At 36.5% G+C, this 21,482-nt stretch overlaps 1 protein-coding gene across 4 annotated transcripts in view; it reads left to right on the top strand.

The window, feature by feature from the left end:
- The window catches only part of SLC4A7 (solute carrier family 4 member 7), an 89,478-nt gene that overhangs the window by 25,092 nt on the left and 42,904 nt on the right, over positions 1 to 21,482 (top strand). The window contains exons 2-7 of one of the 4 annotated variants that reach the window (XM_059664114.1): positions 9,862 to 9,943; positions 13,879 to 14,025; positions 16,624 to 16,762; positions 16,998 to 17,158; positions 17,922 to 18,110; positions 20,834 to 21,200. In XM_059664114.1, coding sequence (XP_059520097.1) covers positions 9,862 to 9,943; positions 13,879 to 14,025; positions 16,624 to 16,762; positions 16,998 to 17,158; positions 17,922 to 18,110; positions 20,834 to 21,200 — 1,085 coding nt within the window. Of the gene's footprint in view, positions 1 to 395; positions 516 to 9,861; positions 9,944 to 13,878; positions 14,026 to 16,623; positions 16,763 to 16,997; positions 17,159 to 17,921; positions 18,111 to 20,833; positions 21,201 to 21,482 lie in introns of those variants that run through there. The other 3 variants (XM_059664116.1, XM_059664117.1, XM_059664115.1) reach the window with 3 other exon arrangements.

The raw sequence follows: 21,482 nt of genomic DNA, 5'->3' as shown, positions 1-21,482 counted from the left end.
TATTAGTTCTGTTATTAATATAGTTACAATAAGTTGGTAAAATTCAGTAATGATAAAAAAGGCAAAACTCTTCAGATGAAAACATCTTTGGATCTTTCCTGAAATTGAAATTAAGTGAAAGGGCTAGCTTTAGTGGATTATGTTGTTGAAAATATATACCCTAAGTTATACATGTATTACACACACACTACCCATTCATCCACACATCCTTAGGGTGTGCTGTCTTTTGAACTGGTGGTTCAGAAAGGTTTATGTGTGTGCTGCTTTCCAAGTCTCTTACGCTGTGACTCCATTTAAGTTGTAGTTATTAGCTTGGAAGATTAGGTAACTTAGAAGACAGCGATTGGCTGTACCATAAAAGCAACTTAGAAGAGTTCATCTGTGCAAAGCACAGTGACCTAAATCAGATACGTACTCACGGTCTGTGGAATCTTCAAGGGACTTACTGAATTACATTATCAAAAACAAGGCATTTATATATTACTATGGAAAAATTTCGCCGGGAGAAGTTACCTGTATGTACCTAGTTATGATCTTGTGTTTTATTTACAAACAAGTTTGACTCTTTCAGAGTTTAATAGTGAAGCTTGAAGAAATGTCAGGCTTCTTAGCACTGGCTTAGAATAGTATCATCCTCTGTGTCCTTGGCTGTGGAAGTCATCTGCTGAAAAGAGTAAATCCTCGTATAAAGTTAGCAAAGTTTGTAGCATCTTTATTATGCTGTAAAATTAGGTTTTTGATTAATTAATATTATTTGAGTGAGGCTTTAAAAATGCTGTTTGGCTAAGATACTAGGAAAGAAATCACTCTGTCCTAATGGCTAAGTGTGTTTTGAAGCTAAATTGACGTGTTCTGTAACTAAAATTGCTCTAGATGTTAATTTATAGGAGGTGTTACTTTTGAGCTATAGCTATATGTCTTACATAATGAAGAAATTAATTGATAGGGATCTTCTGCTGCTGTTTTAATAGATTTTTTAAAACCTCACATGTCTTAAAGGATATTAGACTAGATTTCTGAGTATATTGTTAAATACGCTTTTAATACTTTCCTCCCTAATATTCCTTTAGAATGCTAAAGTATCATTTTTTGTACATTTTACCAAGAAAATACAAATTATAGACTTTGCTTTTCAGGCAAGATAAATGACTGTGTGAAGAATTAGTAAAATGCACCATGTTGATATAAAATTTGATTCAGGAATAGAACAAAGTTCGTTTGATTTTGCTAGGAATTCTCACTTGTGAATTGAATTTTGATTTTATTATTCGTTGACGCTGGGCTTTTGTAAAAAATAAACTGATTTTATTAAATTTAAAAATAGTGCCTTTCTGTGTTTGGGCTTTAATGTTATTTATAAGGAGTCCTTAAGTGGATCCAGTATAAATTTTTAGCTGAGTGTCTTGTCTTTTAAAACACTGAACAGTATTTATTAGAGACCTTACTAAGGGCCAGGGCCTCCTTGATGCTGAAGACTCAGTGGTGAGCAAAACAAACATACTTCCTTTCTTGGAACTTACTGTTCAGACTGGGATGCACTTAAGGAAGTGCTTACATAAATAGGTAATTACAAATTTTAATGAATACTGTCATAAAGTTACTATGTGTTCTCAGCTGTATTACAGTGACCCTGGTTTATTGTCTAGTGTTAAAGAACTCATGTAACTGGGACTCTAGAGACCTGGATTTTAATTTTAGTTCTTTCACCAACTGAACAGTGTGGTCTTAAGCAAGTCACTTAAGCTGTATGTGTGTGTGTACATGTGTGTGTGCACACGCGTGCACGCATGGGCCCACTTCTCTTATGTATCTGTGCATGTCTGTCTATATAGAGAGATCTCTGTATACTATATAAAATGAGAAAGCTGAACCGGAAAAGTAGAACCTGTCTACACCTATGAGTTTGTGAGGTCTCATTTATTTATTAGGAATGGAACGGAGAATTCATTTATATCTGGATTTCTTATCATGGGGAGCCACATCTTACCTGCAAATTAAATTATAAACTGGACATTTGATTATATTAGAGCTTTTCATTCATGAATGTATTCTCAATACCTGGAATAAAGCTTGGTACATAGTATGCACTCAGTAAATATTTGTTGAATGAATGGATGACTTCCTTAATAGCTAGTCTTTAAGGAAATGAGACTTCTTTTCATGATCCATCGAACTCATGGGGAACAGGGTTATTATCCAGGGGAAGAATAGGCAAACAGACCATATTGTTGAGGGATTTCCTGGTTGCTTCCTGTTGGATTTCAGTAGAAAAATGCAGCAGAACCCTAAAAATACCAAGCTACCAGTAACCCTGTGCTGGCTGAAGATGGGGTATCTTGATAGGACACCTACTGGACCTTCTTTTTCTGAAAAACATTTACTAGATCTTTGTGTGTGTGTTTTTTCCTTTTTGTGGGGGAATGCCTGGGCTTTTTTATACATTTTAATTACTAATAAACTTGAGACAGCTTTGTAAGAAAGCCTATTTTGAAAATAGATTTTATCTTCATTTTTATTAATGAACATACATACTTGATAACCCTAAAATAAGTATTCCTGTATGTTTTTTTGGTGTGTATGTGTGTGTGTGTGTGTGTGTATGTGTGTGTACTGAGTTAGAACTTGGATACATGCATCTCCTTAGAGAAATAGTGTAATAGATATTTGCGATTTATAGTTTCAGGTAGAACCCTGCTGAAGCTTTCCATTGTCCACGACTCTTGTGTCTTGTGATGAAGCATGTGACAATAAAGGGTGTCACTAACAATCCTGGCTATTGCCAGTTTTTATGCCTCGTACCTCTTTGAATTGTCTGCTCTTCCTTTCTTCAATTCCTTCATCTTTTACCTTTGAAACATTCTTAACTTTTAAGTTGTCTTTAGTTTTAACCATGGTATTTAAAAAATTTTTCGAAAGCTTTTTGTCCCAATGTCTGAATTGATCTAGATCCCACTCTGTCTGGTGACAAACTGTTTTTCACAAGGCTTTTAATGTTTTTCTGTGGGAATGACATGATTGCCTAAATTTAAAATTTGCAATAATTTTCCATATACCTTTTACATCTCTTCAGCTTATTTTAGAGTTAATGTGTGGATACAAAAATGGCAAGTGAGTTCTTTAGAAACTATGAGTATCATTCTTTGGCTTTTCATTTCAGGAAACAGTAGTCACTGATGATTTCTCCCATTAACTGGATTAGAAAAGAGTATTTGTCTTACTCTTAAGCTCTTTACCCATCAATTTAAAGCTTTCTAATATTTAAGTTCAACTCTTGGTGGTCGGTGGAGACTGGGTTGGGAATTAGGGTTATTTGGAGAAAACTTGTATTTTGAGGGTACTACATTGTTAAGTGTATATACTTTGATAGACTGCCCTTAGGCATCTTGGGTAAAATATTCTGACCTACAAATAAACTTTTAGAACACTAATTATAGACTTGGGATTGTTTGTATTAGTGAAAGTGTGTAGTAACTTTACAGTATTTTCTTGTGAATTAGAATGTACATTTTATTTTCTGAAGGGTTGAAGCAGTGTAAATGAGGTGGGAGTGGTCCCAGGAAGACCTGAAGCAGCCTCAAAGAGAAATTTAAATAGGTGGGACTCACATCTGTAACATAATCCAAGGATATGTTCAAACTTTGGTGTGCATCAAAATCACATAGAGGTTATTAGAAATGCAGATGGTTGGGCTCCACCTTAACCCCTGAACCAGCATCTCTTGTGCCAGACAATGGAAGCTGAGTTTTAACAAGCTCTCTAGGTGTGTCTAAATTTAATAAATCATAAAATCTCTTTAAGTAATACAGTTTTAGGTCCTTATGAAAGTTAATTGCAGCATCTTGGCATTCCACCCTAGATGGTTATGTGTGTATTTCCTATGGATAATTCTCTTATACAATCATAAGGCTGATTTGGGATACATTTTAAGTCTTCATATCAGTTTTAATTAGGTAATTAATGGTTTTTTTATACTTATCAGACTCTTCTGATCTAGATTTAAAGTTATATGGTAGATGAGAAAACATTCTTATAGAAACATGGAATAACTTTTATTCAGATTAAATAAAAATGTGGGCATCCTCTGTGGGTTCTGTACTTAGTACCTGACACTTTCACATAGTATCTCATCCCGCAGTTCTTTCAGGTGGTGGTACACTCTTATTTGTAGTTGAGACCAAGAGAGATGGGTGAGGTGGCTTTCTTTCAAAAGATTTCATACTTAAGTCTACCTCTGTATTTACTTGGTTAAAAGAAATCAAAACACTATAAAAAATAACACATCAGGAGTCTACCTCTACTGCCACAAGTCTAGTTTTACTATTTTTTAATGTCCTTCCATTGTTTCATTATGCAAATTGAAATATCCCTATTCTGGGGACTTTCTTCCATAAAAAGTAGCATGCTTTTGTATTTGTGGTTCTCCACATTGTGTGTATTTCATTTTGTAATAGTTCACAGGTATTTTTTTATGCCAGTTCATGGGGAGTGCCCTTGTTTTGTTCAGTAGCTTGGTATTCCATTGGATGGTCATTTCCTCTATTAAGGGGTCCTTGGATTGTTCCCGGTCTTTCCCTGGTACAAGCTGCAATAAATAACCTTGTACATGGTGCTGTTTCACATACAGAGAATTTAAACTTTATTTATGATCACCTCTGGATAATTCTCTGATCTGTTGTCTTCTTTGTTTTAGAGCAGGGATGGCGAACCTTTTGAGCTCGGCGTGTCAACATTTTGAAAAACCCTAACTTAACTCTGGTGCCGTGTCACATATAGAAATTTTTTGATATTTGCAACCATAGTAAAACAAAGGTTTATATTTTTGATATTTATTTTATATATTTAAATGCCATTTAACAAAGAAAAAATCAACCAAAAAAATGAGTTCGCGTGTCACCTCTGACACACGTGTCACAGGTTCGCCATCACTGTTATAGAGCAATTGTATCCGAATGATTACCTGATTTTTTAAGTAGAAATTTACAACCAAGTATAACATAATTTGGTTAGGATAAGTGTGATCAATCTTGCGTTGATAAACTTTAGGTGCCTTTTCATTCTTTCGTGCATTTGAGTTTTCCCAGTGCCTTGGCTTTGTTTTATTTTATAACCACTGACTGTGTCAAAATATTTTGATGTCAAGGGTTGCTCTTTGCCTTTGCTATTTTTAGTTTTCCACTATATTCCTGGAGTTAAAAAATGAGGTAGAGTTGTTGTTTTTTCTAGATGCAGATTTAAAAATAACTGGCCTATTAGGTTAAGTTTGAATGTATTCTTTTAAAAATATTAAAAGTAAAAACATGTAACAAAAAAATCAAACACTACATGATTGCCTATCTCTGATATTTCCTACTGCTTTCCTAATTATCAGAGTGACAGCAGTTTGATATTTAGCCTTCCAAATGTTTTATATTACCTATAATTTTGTTTATAATACTTTTAAAGACCAAAAATATACTCTATGTAGTGTATGACATACTCTATATTTAGAAATATGGCTCAGAGCATTCTATTTTAAAATGATAGTATTTAACATGCAGTATATTTGTTTCAGAAATGTCTTGCCCCCTTAAAATATCCGTGGTTTCAACCAAGAGATCTTCAATATAAAGTGTTATGCACCCCGCATGCTTTGTTGAATTGTTTGTAAAATGTCAAGATACCCAATTTGTGTGGCCTACTTAGTATTGGCATTTATCGCAGACTGCCTTTCTGATTCATATTGGACAGTCATGGAAGAGCGGGATAAAATGCTTAAGAGACGGGAGAAATGCAGATGCTTTTCCCCTTCCTCCTTTTTTACAGTGTTGTAAATTTTTAAGAATTTTATATATATATGTGCGTGTATGTACGTGTGTGTGTAGGCAACACACACACACAAATATTGAATATTTAATTTTATTTTTCCATCATTATTTATCCCTTCTATGCCCTCTTCTACCTCCATCCCCTGCCTGCAATCACCACACTTTTATCCATGTCCATGAATTCTCTCTCTTTTTGAAAATTTTTTTGCTCAATTCCCCCACTCCAAACCTTCACCAGAGCTATCTGCCTGCTCTCTAGGAGTCTGTCTCTATTTTGCTTGGTAGTTCAGTTCATTAAATTCCACATATGAGTGAAATCATATGGTACTTGTCTTTCTCTGTTTGGCTTCTTTCACTTAGAATGGAGATATTTTCTCCCGGCCCAATTTTGTTTGTTCTACAAGTTACACATGGAAACATTCTCATTGAGAACTGAACAATAAGTGTAGTGGTATTCTCACTTGGCTTTCAGTTGAATGACTTACTTCAGGCTTTACAGAGAGTGTCTAGTGGGAGCAGGCTGAGAAGACCATGAGAGGATGTGTCTCCTTTTTACTTTCACATTCCACTTCTTATATGTATTGGAAGTATTTTTTTTTAATGATAGATGTTTAGAGTGTTCGTTCTAAATAAGTAAATATTGTGAGATGGCTCAATTTAAGCTATTTTTGAGTGTTAACTGATCAGTGTCGTCTGTACATCTAAGCCTGTAAGTATATCTGCATAGAAATAAAAGGTTTTGTTGTTGTTTAGGGGTGAGAGAGAAGTACATTGTTTTGCATCCTATCTTGGCAATTGTTCTTGCTGCGTGAAAGTTTAGAATGGGAGCAGTTAATCCCTTCTAAAATACACAGCATGCTGTCTCTTCAGACAATACAACCTTTGACCTTTTGTACCTGTGCATGTTTAGGGGTTAAATGGTACCACGTCATTAGAGGAATGCTAAGGAAAATTTTTAGAGTATTACACACTTAGTCCATTCTTGTACTTTTCTGTGGGTATTTTGTTTATTTCCTATCTTAGCCTTTCCTCCTTTCTAAGGGCATAGGATTGCCATAAGGCAATTTGATTAACCCACATACCTTTGTCTGTCTTTATATGAAAATGTCACATGGTCTGTACAGCCTGCTTCCTACTTCCATGGAGCCATAGCAAGTCCTTTTCTTACTTTGTGTTTCCTATATTAAGTTGAGCACCAATCCTTTTGAGTCCTATACAAGTACCACTTGATATCCAAATGTATTTGATTCTATAGTTGGATATGTAACCTTCAAAAAGTAAGTGTGGATATCAAGAGATTTGCATTCCCTAATATACTGAGTCTGGTTCTGAGTTTTGGGTAGCAAATAGTGAGAGTTTGGATAGCAGGGAATTTATTTAAAAGTAATCAAAATGATTCAGTTCCTGAGTTTAAAGATAGGGGAATGGATACTGAGAGTTTGGATAGCAAGGAACGGTTGTATATGGATCTAGTTTGTATACACTGAAAAAAGCTATACGCAAAAGTACAATACTTTAGACCCAAAGTTGGAAGAGACTTTAAAAGGTCATTTACTCAGCCTCTTGTTTGATCCTTTCTAAAACAAACTGGTTCTCCAGTGAGTGGTAAGAAGCTGACTATGCTGTGTATCACTTTGGTCTCTTCTGAGTGCTAAGGAGATGCTGGACAGTAAGAGGAACCACAAAGAAAACGGGAATGGTTGAAAGTTTGTCTTGCTAAATAAGAAATACTATAATTGGATGGACGAAAAAGTAACTTCATTCTAGAAGAATGGTGTTCAATGGGGAATTAGCAATGTAATTAATGTTAGGTCCAATGCATGAAATCGTGCCCAGGTAGGGTCTCTAGGCCTAGCCTGCGATCAGGGCCATCTTCTGCCCATTTGCCAGTCCCCAGTCCCGCCCCGCCTCTGACACCACCCAGGTTCCTTGTGGGGAGAGACCAAGAGGTCTGCCTTCTGCCCGCTCGCCAGTCCCCAGTCCCGCCCCGCCACCACCCACCCTGGTTCCGCATGGTTCCCCGCTGGCCATCAAGCAATAGGAGCCTGCGGGCTGGAGGGAGGGACCGAGAGGTGGTCAGTGCACCTCATAGCGACTGGTCATCAGTCGTTTCGGTTGTTAACACTGTTATGGTCATTGGCCTTTTATTATATAGGATTCTCTCATCTCCAGTCGTCTCTGTTGCCTTCTAAAGTACCAATAGAGGCATAATGACCTTCTAAGAGAAAAAATTAGACTATTTCTTTTCCTTCTTGAAAGCTGTTTTTCCCCTTTTCCTGCTTTGGAAGATTTATCGGACTTTGCTTCCATCTGAGCCAGAACATTGCCCTGCCCATTTCCTGTTGCCCATCCTTTTGCCCACTCTGAATGACTGGTTTCAGGTCCTCTACTCCTTCCCAAAGGCCCAGCCCCTTCCAGCTCATTTCTAGTTCTTCAGTCTCTTCCCGGGCCATCCTTTCCCTGCATTCATCTTCACTGGGATTCTTTGACAGAGGCATTATGGGGTGAGGCCTCTCTGGTGGGAATGGCTTGCTGAATGAGGCTCCACATTCTGGGCTCCTCTGTGTACTGCACACCCAGCACCAACTTCGTGTGCTGATCCATGCCACCCGTGAAGTTCAGATTGGTCTGTATAATATCAGCCAGCCTTTCCTCAGAACCTTTGTGTATCTTTTAAAAGCATGGTTGTCCTCCTCCAATATGTCTCCCAGTCCTGGGGGTGGCTGAGGACATCAGCATCCTTGTCCACTGTTCTCTGCTTCTGGGACACTGCCCTCTAGTCTTTGTCACATAAAATGGAATAGACTTTCCCAAGGAACGGCAGTGGTCAGGTGTCCTCCTTGTCAGCCTTGCCCTCCCAGTCTGGGTGCATGTTGGGACACTGTGTGGAGGAGGTTTGGGCTTCATAACCTGCAAGGTTAAAGGTCCGCAAGTTGAATTTTTCCTTGCCTGGCTCCAGCGGACCCATGCTAGGCAAGGGTCCAGAGCGAACTATAGCTGAAGTTGAAGACCTTACCGGAAGGGGATTTGTGCATCTGACTCTATCTGTGGCACAGAATCTTGTGCATAATAATTACATAATAGTTACTGGTGATTATAATGCTCCTTTGAAAGTGAAGTTAGAAGTTGGGAAGGGAAGTTAAACTTGAAATTTTATTATTTTAAAAACCTATGCAATATTTTATAATAAATATATTTAGTCTTTGTTGAGCTGGAGAAAGGAACAAAATTATGAAGGTAGACTTTCACAAGCGTAAAGCTAGAATGTCCTAGGGCAGTGGTCGGCAAACAGCGGCTCGCGAGCCACATGCGGCCCTTTGGCCCCTTGAGTGTGGCTCTTCCACAAAATACCACGTGCAGGCGTGCACATACAATGCGATTGAAACTTCATGGCCCATGCGCAGAAGTCGGTATTTTGTGGAAGAGCCACACTCGGGGGGCCAAAGAGCCCCATGTGGCTCGCGAGCCGCAGTTCGCCGACCACTGTTAGGGTATTTAATTTTGGCATGGTTTTTCCTTTGTATCAATAAAAAGTGCTTATAACTTTGATTGGCTCTTGGTTAATTTGTCAGTGGTACTACATGCTAGGTCTATAGACACGTTTTTGACAATTTTATGTTTAACTATAATCCAGTCTATTATAGCTCAGTTAAGTGTTTCCCTTTAATCAGAGGGCCAAAGTACAAAGAACAAAAATAAAGCATTCTGTATTGATATCTAAGGGTCCCTCACCCTACATTTTCTTTAATTTCTGATCTGGAGGGTCTTTCTGTGGAAGCGAATATATGTACCAGTTACTTAGTAACTTCCATAGAATACCAATTAAAAATCTTCGTTGTCTCAGTTCTTACCATGAGATTTTTGAATGGTCTTCTGTGGATTACAAAGAAAAGCTTGTAAGCACACTTTACAAAGAATGAAGTTAGCTGTAATAAGAATTCAGTCCTTCGGTAGGAAGGCAACCTTACACACTTCTTGGCTGTCTCCAACAATGCACCCAGTAGTAGGTCCTCACTATATATCGATTCTTGAGCCAATGAAAATAATTTCTTTTTAGGGTCCTGATGAAGAAGCTGTTGTGGATCTTGGCAAAACCAGCTCAACTGTGAACACCAAGTTTGAAAAAGAAGAACTAGAAAGTAAGGTTGTTTACAAACACTTACGCTTAGCAGGGTTAATTACTAATGAATGTTACTGTCCTTTGAGTTTTACCTACTATTTGTTGAAGTATTTTTTGTTGTTGTTGTGAGGTAGAGCATACACTGAGAGGGGTGTTCAATTATATTTTCTTAATATAATTTAAAGATTAATACAGCAAACACTCATATCCGCAAATAGAACATTCCATGATTATGTATTTACTCTTTGTTGGAAGTATTGGCATAACATAGGTTATATAACACAAACTTCATTAATGGTTACCATTATTTAACTTGGAAAACTGAAATGCCACCGTTACAAAATCAGTTAACACTTTTATTTTTTTTCATTTCTAGCAGGTTGGGTAATTTGTATTAAGAGCAAACTAGAGTACCAGCCTAATAAAAGCCACAATCATCACTAGTTGTCATCTAAATGTTCATTTTATAGGTTTGTTACATCAGCCTTTTAAAAGGCTATAATCTCAGCATAGAATTGTGGAGCAAATGAATTATTTGCCAATCTTTCTTCCCCAAACAGAAAGAAGTGGTTTCCTTTCTTTTTTTAGAATTTTCTTTTGAAATAAATTTAGATTTACGGAAGAGTTGCAAAGACAGTACAGAGTGTTCCTGTGTACCCTTCGCCCAGCTTTTTCTGTTAACATTTTACGTAACCAGCACAAGTTTATGAGAATGAAGGAATTAACACTGGTATAAAGCTATGCTGGGGTCGAGCCCCAGCAGGTCCAGGGGTCCCCAAAGGTGTGGACGGAGTCGGCGAAGAAGGAAGGGCATGGAGACAGTGTTCAGTTGATCTCTTGCCAGGCTCCGCCTCCAGGCTCCGAGGCCAGTCCCTGTCCAGGATCCTCCAGCATGCTCTCCCCAGCGAAGTTCTTCTGTCCCTAGAGAACGTTCTGTGTAGGTTCTGTGCCTAGGCTCTGTCTCTCTTGGTCCTGTCTTCCAAGCCCTGTGTTCTCAGTTCTGTGTTCTGAGTTCTGTCTTCTTGATTCTGTTCTAAGTTCTGAGTGTTTCTGTCTTGTTACAACTGTATTTATACCAGTTGATTCCATCCTATCAATCTCTATTACAAAGGTTAGGGCGTTTCTTATCTCCATTCCAGGGAGAAAAGATTATGTAGTTTAAGCATGATTGTTCGTAGTTAAAGGGATTAATTACCCGCCTGGCACTTAGTTGAGGGGTTTTATTCCCTCCCTAACTTCAGGGGAAAATCCCTACCTGGGGATTCAACCTTTCTCGGAGAGGTGACCTTGGTTAAAACACAGCGCCAAGAAGGTGAGCAAACATATTAAGAACCGTATGCCATATATGTCAGGTCCCTTGAAACAGCAAGGATGGACCGGCTCCCGGCAAAGCTATTAACTAAATTATAGATTTTATTCAGATTTCACCAGTTTTTCCACTGATGTCCTCTTTCTGTCCCAGGCTCTAGTTGAACAGTTTAGGATCCAATAATGCATTTAATTGTCGTGTCTCCTTAGTCTTATCTAATCTGTAACAATTCTCTGTCTTCCTTGTTGTTGTTTTTTTTAAATATATTTTATTGATTTTTTACAGAGAGGAAGGGAGAGAGATAGAGAGTTAGAAACATCGATGAGAGAGAAACATCGATCAGCCGCCTCCTGCACATCTCCTACTGGGGATGTGCCCGCAACCCAGATACATGCCCTTGACCGGAATCAAACCTGGGACCTTTCAGTCTGCAGGCCGACGCTCTATCCACTGAGCCAAACCGGTTTTGGCTGTCTTCCTTGTTTTTCATGACCTTGGCTTTTTTGGAGAGTAGTAGTTAGACACTTTGTAGAATGTCTGGAAGTTTGGGTTTGTCTAATGTTATCAAAGGAATAGACCAAGATTACGGATGTTTGGGGAACATACCACAGAAGTAATGAACTCTTCTCAGTGTATCCTATCTGTGGACATAGGATATCAACATGACATTATCAACTTCTTGTTGGTAATGTTAACTTCGAACACTTGGTTAAGGTGGTGTTCATGGCATATGTTTTGGTAGACTTATCTTTGGGTCTCTTTGAGGACACATTGTTAAGTTAAACTCTTCTGTGAAAACTGGTGTCACTTGGGGTCATTAAGGACATGGAAAGAGACACAAGTGTTCTCTACATTTACCTTCTGAAATGGAAAAAACAACACCCTGTCTCTTAAATTCAACTTTTAAAGTCTAGACTTACTAGGGCTTTCAGAAAGAACCTGTTACCTAGAAGGTTATGGTTAGACTCTGTGAATTGCAGGGACTACCAACGTTAAAATTTCTAGCAGTAATGTTACTAATTTAAATGTATGGTGATACATTTAACCCATCATTTACCATTTAATGTCACACCTCAAATATTTGTGACCTAGAATATGAAAAGAGGCATTTTACTGTGTTTCTTGGGCTCCCTCAGTTACCCCAGGGCCCCTTAACTTTCTATGTATTTAAATTTCAGTATCAAGTTTGAGGGAGAGATTAAGTTTATCTCAGAGTTTGACTAAATAGGGCTTTGATGAAAAGCAAAAGTGAGAGAAAACTATAGCATAGAACACTCGGGCAATAATAAAAAAAAATAATAAGGCTTGAGCTTTCAATCTTTGGATTCTAGCATGTTTTTATTTATTTTATCTAAATTGCAAACTCATAAATAAGTCACTTATTTATTTCTAAATTGCTAACTCATACAATTTATTTTTGTCTTGGTGCATCAGGGCTTGTGTGCAAAACCCTTTAGTACTAATTGGGGTAACAACTTTATAATTCCCAGTGTGTAGCAATGAGAAACTGACTCCTTAATTTCCACTTTCTTTGGTGTTCAGAAGAAGATAGTTTCACTAAGATAAAATTGTAAGATTACTGAATTTTGTTACAGTTGTTTCCCCCCCCCCCACTTTTCTTGAGCTACATTTCACTCAAGATTCACCATTTTAAAGTGGATAATTCATTTTTTTAAAATTATATTCACTATGTTGTGCAACCGTCACAACTCTCTAATTCCAGAAGTCTCCCATCATTCCAAAAAAAGCACTTTATAATTGGTTTTTAAGTTTGGGATTTTCTGGTGAAATGTTTTCAAATAATTGATATTTGATCTCCACAGTTCTTTTGTTCTTACCAAAACTAGGGAGAGTAGTGGGTACTGGGAGATGCTTGTTTGTTTGTTCGTTTGTTTGTTTACTTATTTATTTATTTATTTATTTACTTATTTATATGTTTTGGTTATGAAAGCAAAAAGCAGCGCTGTGCCGATGGTTTTTGCCTGGTTGCACACTTGTAGTCCATGATCCCTATTCCTCAACACAGCTTAGGTAGGAACCTCATGAAAACTATTTAAGAAATCAAATTAATGCTTCTTAGTAGTTTACAGTGCTGCTACTTACTGTCTAGCTCCATGATTCAGTTTTATTTAGTAGACAAGAGCAGAGATTGCCTTTCATAACCAGTCTGTTGGTCAGAATACAAACTCAGGATATTGCAACATCAGCAGCAGCTTTTTCTGTTCTTAAACTCGATGATAACCATACTGTTGTATTGCTTTGTTTCCCAGTCAGATAATTTCTACCCTTTAATTGGAGTATTTGGACCATTTACTTTTAATGTAACCCTCACTAATTTGGACCTTGCTGACTTGAGATTTTCAAAACTTTTAGGAAATTAGTAAATATTTATGAATATCTATTTGTAAATATTTTTTATAGAGTATTTAATTATCGTTAAAGCATATCTTAAGGACTTCTACTAACTAGGGTTGTTCATAAATGTGTAGTGCTCTGTAAAATAATAGAAGAAATAGGAGACTGGTTTTTTAAATTATGTGAACTTATATGTAATTCTCTTTTATCATAGTACATTTGGTATACTTTTATACATGTCACTTTTTTTTCTTGGAAAACCAGTAATACGTTTTTGAACAATTTGCTAGGTCACCGAGCTGTATATATTGGTGTTCACGTCCCATTTAGTAAAGAGAGTCGTCGACGTCATAAGCATCGTGGACACAAGCATCACCACCGGAGAAGAAAAGATAAAGAATCAGATAAAGAAGATGGACGGGAATCTCCTTCTTATGGTAAAAGAAAACAGTTCTTTCCTGGAAAGATTTTTTTTTTAATTGAATGTTTTCTTTTAAAAATTGTATGTCTGCAATAATTTAGACACATTATATGCATTGAAGGGTATTAATTGAACTAAGTATTATTTTCTACAAGAAAAATATTTAGTTTATAGGTTAAGGTCTACTTGGGGTAAATGAGAAAAGTAGGGGGCTTTGTTTTCATTGTATTCCAGCCTTGGAATTGTGAAAGTTGAGTTTTGGCACTGACACTTCAATTTAGTAGGGTTTTATTTATCTTTTTCTATTACATATTTTATTATTTACATGAGCAATGACCAAATATCTGGAATTTTCAGGCTCCTGAAAGAAATTGAATATTTTATTTCATTTTTAAACATTTTGGCCAGAAGATCTTATCCACTAAGCTGGATTACTTGATTATTTAAGCAAAAAAGAGTGCTCTGATTTGATAATATGGTTTATGGAAGGATGGGATTTTTGTTTGAAAAGTAGAGAAACATAGAAGTACCAATAGGCAGAGAAAATCAGAAGAAAAAGGCGTATAATAGAGGAAAGAGAGTGTTACCTGATAATAAATATCGTTGGTGATGATTTAAGTGGTCCTGAGAGGTGGGAATGGTCAGTTGCCCTTAGTTGGCAGTGGTTTTTTAAGACAACAGGGGCCCACATGGCCCTCTTTACACTAGTGTGTGTGCCTTCCAGCAAAGCTCTGTGAGTTGCATCCCTATCGACACAGAATTACTGTGTATAATACAGCTACCATATGAACATAAGGAAGAAAATACTGATGGCCTAGTAAAATATTAATTGCCAGTTCTGTGCTAAGCATTGCACCAAGCCCTTGGCATACACTTTTTTATTTATTCTTCTCTGTATTTTTTAAGAATGGGTATTACTGTTTTCATTGTATAGGTGGAGAAACTTTAGCTTAGAGAGGCAAAAAGGTGGGCTTGACAGCCTGCATTGAAAGAAACTAATGGAATACTTAAGTGGTCATGTAGCTAACAAAGGTCATATAGCTAGCTAGCAAAGGAAACAGATCACTAGTGACGTTCGATGATGTAAAGTAATTTAGAAGTATTTTGCTGTTCCATGTCATGTATCTATTCAGTTTAGGACATGTTAGGCTGTTCTGTGAGTGGATCAGTATGTGTCTAATTCATACTGAATAAAAAGGCACACAATATTTTTATAGAAATGCTATTTACTTAACTGTGAGTAAGTATGTTTATCTGTTCACTTTGGGTGGGTGATTTGATGGTTCAAGCTAAGTTATGATATTTGAAGTCTAAATACAGTGGCTTGAAAATAAATTTGGCGTAGGACATATTTGTGACTTTTTAATGGGATAACTATCCCTAGAAAAGTTTTATGCTACTGAGGTTGGTTTATTTTGGTTTCAACTGCCAATATGTATCCTAGAAATTGCTATGAATGAAGTCCCTTCATTCTTTTCCCCACTCTCTAAAAAGGGATTATAGAGGACTTTGGCTTCTAGACGCGATGGAATAACAGGACTAATTGGATTTGCCCTCCCATTTTAAACAGGAAAATGGGTAAACTATATGAAATGGTAATTTTCAGACATTGGACAACAGGCAGCACAGGTCTCTGAGCGCTGAGAGAGGATAAGCAAGTTAGATGAGCTCTATGGTTGCCTTTCCCCTATTGTTTATATTGCCCTCTTTCTGGAGTTTTTCCCTTTCAACTTTCTTATTCGGTCCTCTGCATCTCTTAACCTTTTGTGTTTTTCATCTTATTTTTCATTGATGCATTCTGTCTGATTTCCTCAGATCTGCCTTTTCCTTTTATAATTCCCTCTAATTTACTCTTTAACCTGTTCTGATACCTGTTTGTTGCATCTACAAGTGCGTGAATGTTTGTTTACTTCAGTGTATATTTTGAATTGGAGCTCATCTCTTATGTTCAGCAGAATTTGAATTTGTTTTTGATTATTGCTTGTTGTTGTTTGATAGTTTGTTTCAACTGTCCTAGACTAGAATTTGTGCACATTTCTCTATTTGGAGATACTATACCACATAGTTTAAATTCAGATGCCATGCGTGGGGTATTTGTTTCTTATCGTGACTGTCCTGCCTCCCTAACCTCAGCTGACAGAGTTTGGCTCCTCCATGATAGTAGGAAAAGTTGATTTCTATATACCTGTAGTTTGGGTTTTCTCATATTTTTTGGAACTTGGAGATTTTCTTTTTTTCACTCTTGAACTTAGCTACATATTAATTATATACTTTTTAATGTTCTATTTTATTTAACATTTCCACATATTTTTGTGAGGGGAAAGTCCTGTCTTTGAGCATAGCATTTTCCAGGGTTTTGGATGTTGCTTATTTTCATTTGTTTGTTTTTACGGCAGTTAATTTGTTTTTACATCAGTTAGTTACACGATTAGTCTTGTTTATTTTTAACATATTTTTTCTTTTTCATCTGTGATGTGAATTTTCTGTGTACTCTTATTTTTTTTTTTTTTTTGGAGTACATTTATTTATAACCAAAGGATTTCTCTTTCAAAACTGAATTTAATCTTTGAATGGAGAACACTGTTGAATGTATTTAAATTCTTACTTTGTTAAGACACTCCATCCCAGCGAGTCCAGTTCATCCTCGGGACGGAGGATGATGATGAGGAGCACATCCCGCATGACCTCTTCACGGAGATGGACGAGCTGTACTACAGAGATGGCGAAGAGTACGAATGGAAAGAAACTGCCAGGTAATCAGCACTGGGTCTCAGTAGGAGGAACTGCAAAGATAACTTGTGACTAATAGATATTGTAGACAACCATTAGCCTAATTTGTAGAAATGTGTTTGTAACCAAATTTTGTTTTGGTGGTGATGATGTGATCCTTGTTTCTCTTTAAAAGAACAAGTTTACGTTTAACATATTAAAATAGGCCAATGAAATCATTATTATTTATAAAATATTTTTATATATTATCCATTTCAGATGGCTGAAATTTGAAGAGGATGTTGAAGATGGTGGTGACCGGTGGAGTAAACCCTATGTGGCAACTCTCTCTTTGCACAGTCTTTTTGAACTAAGAAGTTGCATCCTAAATGGAACAGTCATGCTGGATATGCGAGCAGGCACTCTAGATGAAATAGCAGGTTATAGCAGATTGATACTTTTATATTTAAGTTGTACTGAAATTAGAGGTTCTTAAATAAGGGAAATAAAGTAGAATTTTTAGGCCTTGCTGTAGCCATTCAAATTAAAAATAGTCCAATTACCACAGTAATTTATAAAATGGCATCACCATCCATCTCCCCATCCCCTGCACCCTCCTTATAGCCTAATGTATTCATCTTCCTAGAACTTATTACTTCATGATATTTTATCTATTTGCTCATTGTCGCTATACCTCTGCAAGAGTGAGAGCAAAAACTTAATCTGTTTAGCTGACTGCTGTATTTCCAACACATAATAGGTACTCAGTAAATAGTTAATGACTAAATGATTGAATGAGTTAAGATATTCATCTACAGTTTTGGGGAAAAGTATGAGGCGATGCAATAAAATACCTTCATTTCTTAGGAAGCCAATATTATTGAATATTCAGTTTAATAGAATTTATTATATTCTTATCAGGAAAGTACTTTCAACTATAGGGAGGCTATTAGTGTGTATCAGTGGCCTCTTTATAAATAATAGTACTTATTAAAATCAGGGTCTCTATGTAATTTGTTCATTTTTGTTGGATAATGTTCATATTTATCTTGATGCATACATTATTCAGTCCAAGAAAAGAATAATGCTTTCCAGAGCTATGTAAGAATCTCATTTTCTTAGTATGGTTTCACTTACAGTTTATTCCATGCTATAGTCATTCAAGTGTTTATTTATTTATTTGTTTATTTTTTCTTTGAATAGATATGGTATTGGACAACATGATAGCCTCTGGCCAGTTGGATGAGTCCATTAGAGAGAATGTCAGAGAAGCCCTTCTGAAGAGACATCATCATCAGAATGAGAAAAGATTCACCAGTCGGATTCCCCTTGTGCGATCTTTTGCAGATATAGGCAAGAAACATTCTGACCCTCACTTGCTTGAAAGGAATGGTGAGATAAGTTATGGCATCCAATTTTTTCTAACACTTCTAACAGCATTCTACAATTAGCATTTGGGGAAAGAGAAATATTTTTTCCAGATAATTACACAGGCCATTTTCTTTTCTTTTTTGTTATTTAAAAAGAATATTATTATTTGTTTATTTTTAAGATGTCTTTCTAAAATGTTTTTCAACATGACAGAATTATCTGTAGAAATGATTGAAATAAAAATGAAGCATTCACTTTATTAATATGGCACACTTAAGTATCAGTAATATTTAAATACTACCACTATATCTGAATTCCTTCACCTTCCTGCTTTTTTATTTATGTTCAAGAATTCTTATATAATTGATTAAAGAGGCTTAGATTATGATCTATAAATTTAGTATAATCTTTTTAAAATTCTAAATCTTGGATTTGAACTTTATTATCTATATTAGATTTTTGCTAGTGATTTTTTTTTTTTCTGTCTCTTGAATATACTTTATTTCTGGGTATAAACAAGTGTTTTGGGGTTGGTTTCCTGATTTCACTGCTCTTTCTTTATACAGTTTGTGAAAAGTTCTTATGATTGCTCCTATCTTATGCTAGGAGCGACCTAGTTGATGTTTTCCACAGACCTGTGTATTTCCTCCCTCCACTCTTCTTCATGGTCTAGCAGTGGGTTATACGTGGGGTGTGGGGAGACTGGGTTTTTTTTTTTTAAGCCATTTACCTTTGTCACTATCCTAAGGCTGGGACACATGGAGGCCTTGCCTTTCCTCTTTTTAAAGCGGAGGATTACATCACTGGGGTTCTATTTTGGCTGTCAAAGAGAGCTGATGACAGTGACTCTGAAAACCCAGGTGCAGAAGGTTAGAGTTGCTTATGAGGGTCACTGTTTCCTCTAGCTGCTGCTATTACCCAAGGCTTAGGAGGATTATGGTGAAGAGGAGTGGAGGATGGGATACAGTGTCTTTCTGTCCCTAAAATAATAAGGCTTTTAAATGTTCTACAGGCAAACAGCCATAGGTGACAGGGTTTAATTTATCTAAAGTTGGCAGTAACCATTGTAAGCTCAGGGTAAAATACTTGAGTCCATTTTCTTCTGACCATTTAACCACTTAAAGTATTTTTTTCTTTCTTTTTAAACTTTATTTTTATTGTTGACACTATTACAGGTGTTCCCACCTCCTCACCCCTCTTTACCTACCCCTCCAGCCCCCCCCCCCCCAAAAAAAAAAGTCTTTTTAATCTGTTTTAAATTGGGCCTTTGTACAGTTAAGGAAGCTTAAGAATAGAAGAAATCTTTTACGGTCCTAAGTTCAATTTAAAAGCACGCCATGTATGTCACATTTTGCTTCTCATTTACATTTTTCATGTATTGTATATTCTCTGCTTCCCTGAAATGGGTTCATTTACCCAGAGAGACCCTATGAAATCTTCATTTCTCATATGCAGTGATTCCAGATTATTCTCCAATTGGTTTCTTTTAATCATCAGACAATGGCTGTTTTCTTTTTTAACAAGGGAATTGTGTTGTTTCATTGCTTGTATTGTAATTTAACAGTTTTCCTGCATGTATCTTTATTTTTTAACTAAACACGTTGGTTGTTTAGGGGTTGAAGATTAATCTTTATGTTTAATATTTCTGGGATCTTTTGAGCATGTAGCTTTGATTACTTAGACTTAGATCATATGGGATTTATTGTTACATTTCTTGTTTTCCTAAAAACAATGGAATTTTATGAAGGTATATTTCGTAGAATAGGTGTTTGAAGTATGAATAGACATTACCTTTTAAAATATGCAAGACTCACTTTGTTTTTGCTGTTTTAGTGGGAAATACTTTATTTTTATCTAGGTAAAGATTGAACATATTTGTTTAAATTTATCTGCTGTATCACAAATGGAAGCCTATTTTAGGACATTTATTAATATCTTTAGAAAGCTCAAGAATATCTTTTAAAATCGACATTATATTTCTCTTAAAACAATAACTCGTGTTATGTTTTTAAATTTTACAAGTGAGCACTATGAATAGGTGATGCACTGTTGACTTAATGTTACAAAGATTTGATTTAAGTTAGGAAGTATTAATAAGGTCAATGTGGACTTTTCTGGTGAGAGATAATTATTGTGGTTCAGTAGAGTGTAGGGCAAATATACTAAGTATAAGCTATTTACTGCTGATAAATTTTGTGTTGGGTTCTTTTTCTTAGATTTTTATATTATCTTCTTATTTAATATTTATCATTTATTTAAGCAGCAACTTTGCATTGATATTGTTCTTTTTTAAAAAAGCCACTGTTGGGCATTCTAATTACAGTGGGGACTTGACTTATGAGTGTCCCGAGTTTTTTGAGATACCGGCTGTCTCTGGCGGATTTTTTGCATTGAGTTGACAGAGTAATTTGAGTTAATGAGCTCCTTAACGAGCCCGGTCTGAAAACGAATTAAACTCGTAAGTCAAGGCCCCACTGTACTAATAATATTGTCCACTACCTTCTACATTAACATTTTTTTGTTGTTATCTTTTTTTGGATACACCTTCAGGGAACTAATTACAGCTTAAACAATTTTTCAGTGACTTCCTAATATTTAAAAATCTGATTGTCTGATAGCATGAGTTTGGAGTGTTGGGTCTTGAAACCTTGCTATTTACAGTGTGAATTGATTTTTTTGGTGTGTGTTTCTATTTGTCTTCTGCAGTGAACTTCATCATTTTTCATTTATTTGTTTTATCTCAGGGGAAGGCCTTTCAGCCTCCCGCCACTCTTTGCGAACAGGCCTGTCTGCCTCAAACCTTTCACTGAGAGGAGAATCACCTTTATCTCTTCTTCTCAGTCATCTTCTCCCTTCTGCGAGAGCTGGAACCCCTGCAGGCTCGAGGTGTACAACCCCAGTGCCCACCCCTCCAAACAGCCCTCCTTCTAGCCCTAGCATCAGTCGCCTGACCTCCAGAAGTTCCCAACAGAGTCAGCTGCAGGTCCCAGAACTACTGGTTTCTCCTGCCAGTGATGATATTCCCACAGTAGTAATTCATCCGCCAGAGGAAGACTTAGAATCATCGAAAGGCCAGGAGCAGAAGAATGAGGAAAATGTTGACATAACTCCTGTTGACATAACTCCAGGCAACTATTTACAATCCTCCCTGCGTGGTGCTTTCTGCCTCTGGGTCACTTGCACTTGGAATGCCTTTTAGCACCTAGCTTTAGCAGCATTTGTAGATGATGCTTCTAAGTTATTTTGACTTCTGCATGGTTCCCCCCCACCCCCTTTACCATATATTTTAGAAAAGAATAGCATTATTAAAAATTTTATAAGAAAACTACACATAATTTAATAAGCCCTTTCAAAAATTTTCACTGAAATTACAGGTCCGCCTGCATTTGAATG

This window comes from Myotis daubentonii, chromosome 14 (assembly GCF_963259705.1).
Source record: "Myotis daubentonii chromosome 14, mMyoDau2.1, whole genome shotgun sequence".
Classification (NCBI taxonomy): Eukaryota; Metazoa; Chordata; class Mammalia; order Chiroptera; family Vespertilionidae; genus Myotis; species Myotis daubentonii.
The sequence above is the reverse complement of the archived record's forward strand: the minus strand, read 5'-3'. Positions and strand labels throughout refer to the sequence as shown.